This window comes from Brienomyrus brachyistius, chromosome 5 (assembly GCF_023856365.1).
Source record: "Brienomyrus brachyistius isolate T26 chromosome 5, BBRACH_0.4, whole genome shotgun sequence".
Lineage (NCBI taxonomy): Eukaryota > Metazoa > Chordata > Actinopteri > Osteoglossiformes > Mormyridae > Brienomyrus > Brienomyrus brachyistius.
The window spans coordinates 19,041,848-19,048,980 of NC_064537.1; the positions used below are offsets into that span (position 1 = coordinate 19,041,848).

The 7,133-nt window shown below is 45.3% G+C and overlaps 1 protein-coding gene across 2 annotated transcripts; it reads left to right on the top strand.

Moving 5' to 3' along the window:
* The first annotated feature begins 360 nt into the window (after window positions 1-360).
* Window positions 361-6,842, top strand: fkbp10b (FKBP prolyl isomerase 10b). 2 transcript variants are annotated; one of them, XM_049014833.1, is made up of 10 exons: window positions 361-656; window positions 2,167-2,312; window positions 2,906-3,095; window positions 3,197-3,342; window positions 3,793-3,982; window positions 4,161-4,306; window positions 4,582-4,771; window positions 5,048-5,190; window positions 5,491-5,654; window positions 5,972-6,842. In XM_049014833.1, the coding sequence occupies exons 1-10, from the start codon at window positions 469-471 to the stop codon at window positions 6,158-6,160; spliced, it is 1,692 nt and encodes a 563-aa protein (XP_048870790.1). In that variant the 5' UTR covers window positions 361-468; the 3' UTR covers window positions 6,161-6,842. The 2 variants fall into 2 exon arrangements, with proteins under 2 accessions (XP_048870790.1, XP_048870791.1); XM_049014834.1 differs by having other exon boundaries at window positions 5,051-5,190.
* Window positions 6,843-7,133: the final 291 nt, after the last annotated feature.

The following is a 7,133-nucleotide window of genomic DNA, read 5'->3' on the forward strand; positions in this document are numbered from 1 at the left end:
GTAGTTTCCTCTTTAACGATGCAGGCCAGTACTTCGTAAATTGTATTCAATATTCGCAAGAGAAAGAGATCCATCTTAAAATCTTAGGAACTACGTTTCATGAACCGCTTATCCACCTCCCCTTGACGGCTTGAGCAGGGATCGTCAACCTACGTATATGTGGCAAGACTGTTAAAAAGCTGTGCATTTCTATAAAAGCGGTAATAATAATAATAATAATAATAATTTTGATGACAGTGTCTGTCAACATTGGCCTTGGTGCTGCTCCCTAACCCCGACTTTAAAGATGTTTTTACAGGGAGGAGGGTTCTAGGGGAGGTAACCCCTCCTTGCTTGAGTTGGGCAGGGCCAGCACACTTCTCTCCAGCTTAGAAATAGTGGGGAAGGCTGCGGTGGCGACGCAGCCAATTTACATCTTAAGTGTAGACGCGTTATTCCAGAGCTGCGGAAAGTGCAAAAGTATTGAAAATGACTGCGATTGTTTGGATATTTTACCTAACAGCACTGTATGTGCGGTGTAATCCCAGCCCTTTGGAGGACGTGACTGTTGATCGCTATTCTGTTCCCAAAACTTGCGCTAGAGAAGTAGAAAATGGAGATCACGTTCGCTATCATTACAACGGCACGTTCACGGACGGCAAGCAGTTTGATTCGAGGTAAAGTTTAAAATAACCTAGTTACACAAACTAAGGAGACTGCTTTTACACTTGGCAGCGGGTAACTTGTGCATGCTTCTTTTGAATTAAAGAATGGTTGACACGTAGTTTCTGGACCTTTGCTAGATGCGCCGCCTTTCGCAGTTTCGTGCACTGAATTTCTGTGGACGTGTCAAGTCGCTTAACATCACCGGCATAGATGCTTTATGCTGCTTTATTAACTGTCTTCGCGGCCGCAACAAGGTGTCTAATATGCTTGTATTTTCAGTAGAGATTCAAATGGTTTCCATAAAAGTATTAGTTTGTTTCCCATAACAGTTTTTTTTCCTCCCGCCGAGAACGCATCGACTTAAATGCTGAAGATAACTCCTTGCATGATAAGGAGTTTTTCAGCTTATTTTCAGCTTAGCTTGGAAGCCGCTTATTACATTATTGTCGTTATTGTATTTTAAATATGTCGGGTTTATAACCAAGAAGATGCGTTAAGGTAGGAAAATAGTTTGGCCTGGGTTTTTAACTATGTAATCGTTGCAGCACTAATTTCAAATTTAATTATTGAAGCTCTGCTTCGGAGTGGTACGGCGGTGCTGCGCTTAGCGTGGTGGCCTCCTGCCTCTGGGACCCCGGTTAGAGTCTCCACCATGTCCTCCCCCTGTCGGCCTGCGGTTTCCTCCAGGCACCCCTGTTTCCCCCCACAGTCCAAAAACACAGTGATACTGCTTGGCGTTACCGAATTGCCCATAGTGTGTGTATTATCTGTATACCTATAGCGAGTACCTTTCTGTAGCCTACAAAGATCTTCATCCACTTTAGGTTGTTAATGGCCCTTGACATTTTTATTGACGTTGAACAAAACAAATTGTAGTATCTAATAATAATAAAGACAGGATTGCTTTCTTGTTCTGAAAAGCATTTAAAAGCATGTCAATATCAAACTCTCCAACACTCTTGTCTTCAGCACAAAATTAAACTCTTTTGTGTTCCCAGTAACCTACCAAAGCAAGAAATGCATGTTTCTTATTTTAATAAATTCGTCATATCGCATGAACGTCTTGGACTTCAGATTGCAAAAAGCACCTCCATGCCACCACCCTCTTTTTCAATTGGTGCTTTACCTTGTTTATCCATAAGATCTCCTCTCTTAAAAGGGTTTTGTGGCTGCTGAGCTGTTCCTTTCTTCGCCACCACTTCAGTGCTTATAAATTGCTTCCATGATTTGCCAAAAACAGTAGTATGTGGCATGCTTTAATAAACTTAACAATACAATGAATTTCTACAGATTACTAACTTTTGGGCGCCAAATGGAAGTTGTCGGGTCTATAGCCCGGAGAATTGTATGCCCAGCTCTGATTATTTTAGCCCTGATGCCATGTACTTATATTTTGTCTTGACATTTTATGGTTGATTGATTTTTCTCCTTATGGATCTAGTGTAAGTTTAAAATATCGCACTATAGCACTCTGTAGTAACACGTCATCGTCTGACCATACCCTGTCACGTGCCATGTCAGCTATGACCGGGGCAGCCCTTTCAGTGGCCAGATCGGCCTGGGTCGGCTAATCGCCGGCATGGACCGTGGAATCCAGGGCATGTGCATCAATGAGCGCAGAAGGATCACCGTGCCTCCACACCTGGCGTACGGCAGCCAGGGAGCAGGTACCAAACATCATGTTTCTTAGCATTTGGTGCTGTACTGTAAAGTCACGTGATATTCGGGAAACTTTGGGGCGTCAGCGGTGGCACGCTTATATAGGGTCCCTGTGTGATTTTCCAGTTTCAATTCAGTTCTGTTGGTATATTTTCATAGTTTTACATTTTATCAAAGCACTTTACATTATTACAGCAAGAAGCAAGGGGGGGGTGAGCAAGCCAGAGGCAACAGTGGCAAGAGAAACTCTTTTAGAGGAAGAAAGCCTGGGAAGATCCAGACTCACCGGGGGAGCCCGTCCTCCGGGGGTTGGCAGAGGAAGTCAGATTAACGAAGTCTTGATATAAACGCCCCTGTTTAAGCCCAGGTGTAAATCACAGGCACGAGGGCAAGCAGGATGTCACCGATAGTAGGAGTATTACAGGCAGCAGGGTAGGCAGGATATCTTGCTCTTTTTGAATTAGTAGTTTGTTCAATATAAATAGCGAATAACTGATTCATGGAGCCTTTCATGGCCAGCTAGCGAATAGGGAAGCAGCATTTGCTTCAGTGGAATCTCAAAGTGGCATCGTTTGCTGGTGGCAATGCCAATCTTCCCTAGGCAAAGTGGTTCCTCCGGACACAACTCTTGTGTTTGATGTGCTCCTGCTGGATATCTGGAACACTAAGGACAAGGTGCAAACGCATGTTCTCTACAAACCCGAACACTGCAACCGCACTGTGCAGAGCTCCGACTTCGTCCGCTATCACTACAATGGGACTCTGCTGGATGGCACGCCCTTTGACTCAAGGTGACCTTTTTAATCTTGGAATCCTGCCTAGCGGAGGGGAGGGGAGGGGTGGGTGGGGATGGAGGTTAACTGGTTGTCTGACTTTTGGGTGCCTACTGCAGCTATAACAGGAAGCAGACCTACAACACCTATGTTGGGAAGACATGGCTGATCCAAGGCATGGAGGAGGGGCTTCTGGGCATGTGTGTGGGCGAGAAAAGGAACATCATCATTCCTCCGTTCCTGGCTTATGGAGATACTGGATATGGTAACTAAAGCATCTTCCACAGGCAGGACCTTTAAATGCTTCATCGTAGAGTTCAGATAAATTAAACATTTATAAAAGTATGTAAATGCTGAAAAATGATAGAAATACAAGAAGTCCGCAAATACACACGTACTTGATATCACAGTTGGGTAATTCAGGTCCAGAGAGCAAAAGTCCAGACTGGACTGTTTCAATCAATCAGTTGAGCGTAAAGAGTCACAGTCAGAGTATTCAACTGGTTGGTTGAAACAAAATCCCAGTCTGGAATTTTTTTCTGTGGACCTGAATTACCCAACTGTGGTTGATGTAGGTGACCATCATGTCAGACACATGTGTCTGTAATCCTCATGCATGGTACATTTCTACTTATTCTTACATTTTGCTTGATATTTTTAATCTCACTTGTAGCAGTGGTCAAGAAATTGCCACGTGACTGTTTCCCCACTTCAGGCACCGTGATCCCTCCCCATGCCAGTCTGACATTCGATGTACTGCTGGTGGATATGCACAACCCCAAGGATGACATCATCGTGGACAGCCAGGTGATACCAGACCCCTGCACACGGAGGTCCGTAGCTGGGGACTTCATGCGCTACCACTACAATGGGACTTTCCTGGATGGCACAGTGTTCGACGCGAGGTAAGATGGTGGGGGGAGGGGAGTGTTTCCACTTGACCTATGACTGTGCCTCACTAAAACCTCATAGAACACATGGTGTGGGCCAAAAATACATGAAAATCTTTCTACCTATTACTGCAGGGTTGCTGTATCAATATGATTGGTTTGATCAACTAAATCCTTTCTGCATTTGCCACAGTTACCTGAGGAACAGTACGTACAATACCTACATCGGCTTGGGCTATGTGATCCCAGGCATGGAAAAGGCCCTTCTAGGAGTGTGTGTAGGAGAGATGAGGCGTGTCACCATACCTCCACACCTGGCCTATGGGGAGAACGGAGCTGGTCAGTCCGTGGCCCCAATCACACACACTTTGAATAGCTTGCAGAAGTGTTTCATATGATTGGTGTGTTTCCATCTATACAAACACCTTTATTGTGCTGTATGTCATTGGTGAAGTTCGATGAACTTAACAACACATACTGTTTATATGTTAGGTGACTGGTTTCCAGTGCTAGACGATCTACAGTCTTCCATGACTTGGTACAGAAATCTCCTGAAACACTGCTACATAATGCCTACGCGGCTGACTTTGTCCCTGTGTCCACCCAAACATCAGGTGAGGACATCCCCAGACACGCAACGTTGGTCTTTGACATCCATGTCATTGATTTCCACAACCCCAAGGATACAGTAGAGATCCAGGTCACTCACAAGCCTGTAGAGTGCAACCTGACCAGTGACTCCGATGACTTGATCCAGTACCACTACAACTGCTCCCTGCTGGATGGCATGCTTCTCTTCTCTTCGTGAGCACCCCACCCACGCACAGCGTCGGCTACATTAGGTCATGGTACTGGCTACATTCCCGCTACTGGGCAATACGGTCTCTGAAGAATTCCTTCTCAAATGCCACATAGGAGACATTTCAGGCAAGGCGTACAGAGTCAATGCCCAAGCACACACTGGAGTAGAGCGAATTTAAACAATGTGACTGCCCAACTGACTGCTGATCAGGGAGTAGAAACCCCTTCATTTTGAATGGAATGCCTGCCCTCGAATGTCTGACCCTGATTTCTACCCAGAAGGGACTACGAAAAACCACAGGAAACCCTCCTGGGGGCCAACAAGGTGATCGATGGCCTGGATCAGGGGTTACGGGGGATGTGTGTGGGTGAGAAGAGGGTGGTTATTGTGCCGCCCCACCTGGGCCATGGAGAGAAAGGAGGTAAATCATGCACGCTTCAGCAAACATCTAGCTAGCTTTTATCTGCTTGCTGTGGTTATATATTGTGTGGCTTTAAGACTGGGGTAAGGCTGTTTAACCTAAATTTTCAGAAAGCATGTATGTCTGACTGTAGCACATACCCTCTTTCTATGGTTGTGCGTCCAAGAAACAGATTTAGGCCAAAAATCACAGGATGTCACGTGATTTAAGAGGAGAAATCAGATAATAGAATGTATTTCACCTTCAGTTAATTAGTCACAATTCCAGGTGATCCGCCTTTTTCCTCTGGTGTCTTGGCAGCGGGTATCGTCCCGGGCAGCGCAGTGCTGCACTTTGAGGTGGAACTGTTGACTCTCCAGAAGGGTGTGCCACCGGGCTTCCTGTTCGTGTGGCTCGTGGAAAGCCCAGCAGACCTCTTCCAGGCTTTGGACGTGAACAAAGACGACGTGGTGCCCCTGGAAGAGGTTCGTAGCCTCATAAACCAACAGTCTAACCAGTTAGGGTTGCTGCCATTTGAACACTGGACCAGGATAGGATTGTACCAGGATAGGATTGAGTATCAGAGTGGGTGGAGACTCTGCTCCTTATGGGATCCATATGCAGTCAGACACCACAAGCCAGGAAATCCTGAGAGCAGCTGATTATGTTGAATCCCTGCAGACAGTGAGGTATTGTGAGGAACACTTTCCTTTGACCAAACGTGCCATTTACACCATGGTTATTTTTTAAAGGTATGCATTTTGGCCATGTCAATGGGAATCCATCCTGTCTTTCATACTAGTTCTCAGCATTCATTAAGGACCTGGTGGCAGAGGGTAAAGGTCGCCTCCGGCCTGGTCAGGACCCTGACGAGGTCATCAGGGACATGTTCCATAATCAGGACCGTAACCGGGACGGCAAGATCATCGCGGATGAACTGAAGCTGAAAGCGCAGGAGGATGCAGAAAGGTCCAGACATGAGGAACTGTGAGAGCGGGGGTGTTCGGATGGAACCTGTGGTCAAGATGGAACTAGGAAGGGGTGTGCACCCCCCATCACAGCCATCAGTGATATACAAATTAGTCTGCCTTCACCACATTAATCCAATAACTGGCCTGTTATCAAATTTGTCAACTGTCTAAATGCAACATTGTTAAACACACATACACAGAAACACACTTGCTTCCTCAGCATTTAAAGTGAAGGTAGTTCTGTGAAAACATTGTGGGCAGCCTTTACTGTAGCAGAATCCATGCTTGTTTGAAACGGTTGCCAATTTTGAGGGCCCACTGTTTCAAGTCAAACAACTAGTTCCAGGCCCTGACTTCATGATTAGGTCCTACGGCTGGCTTCCTTGTTGCCATGTCATAACTTATGTGATATCACTAGCAGCATCAGGTATCAGTTTTGGGGGGTGCAGGGTGTCCATGGGATTTGATAGAACAAGCAAGTTTGAGAGAGAATTTGAACAATTTTCTCCCAAAACAGTAAAAACATAGATGGCCCTAGTGAACCCTGGCAGGTGAGCATCTAGAGTGCATTTGCTCGGATGCAGAGCATGCCGTGACTGATGGAAGTAGTCAGCGTGGCTTTGTGTGTATATCTGCAAGGATTACCGACGAAGGTTTGCATTTTTGTACTTGGTCACAGAATAAACGACTGTTTTGTAGGAACTTTGTATTCCTTTGAAGTCCTTCTGCATAAACCACAGCAAAGGTAAACATCATAAAGAAACTAAAACTATGCAAAAGCACTGAAAGAACAGTATCAAAAAATAATAGGTCCAAACTCGGACGCAGTATAGTAGTTTATTTGTAAGTATGAAACAATACAAATTGTTTTTACAAAAAGTACCAAGCCAGGTATTTTATTGATCTCAGGAGGTGATTCTTTTAAGTGTGACTTGTTCATGGTCTGAAAATTGGCTTGAAACCTCTTTGTGATTTTAAGTTGTCTGGGGTCCA

Excerpts from the sequence above, each read along its gene's own strand:
- fkbp10b (XM_049014833.1), top strand. The coding sequence starts at position 469 with ATGACTGCGATTGTTTGGATATTTTACCTAACAGCACTGTATGTGCGG. Across the intron at positions 3,983-4,160 it reads GGCACAGTGTTCGACGCGAG|TTACCTGAGGAACAGTACGT; the intron begins GTAAGATGGTGG and ends CATTTGCCACAG. Across the intron at positions 4,772-5,047 it reads GGCATGCTTCTCTTCTCTTC|AAGGGACTACGAAAAACCAC; the intron begins GTGAGCACCCCA and ends ATTTCTACCCAG.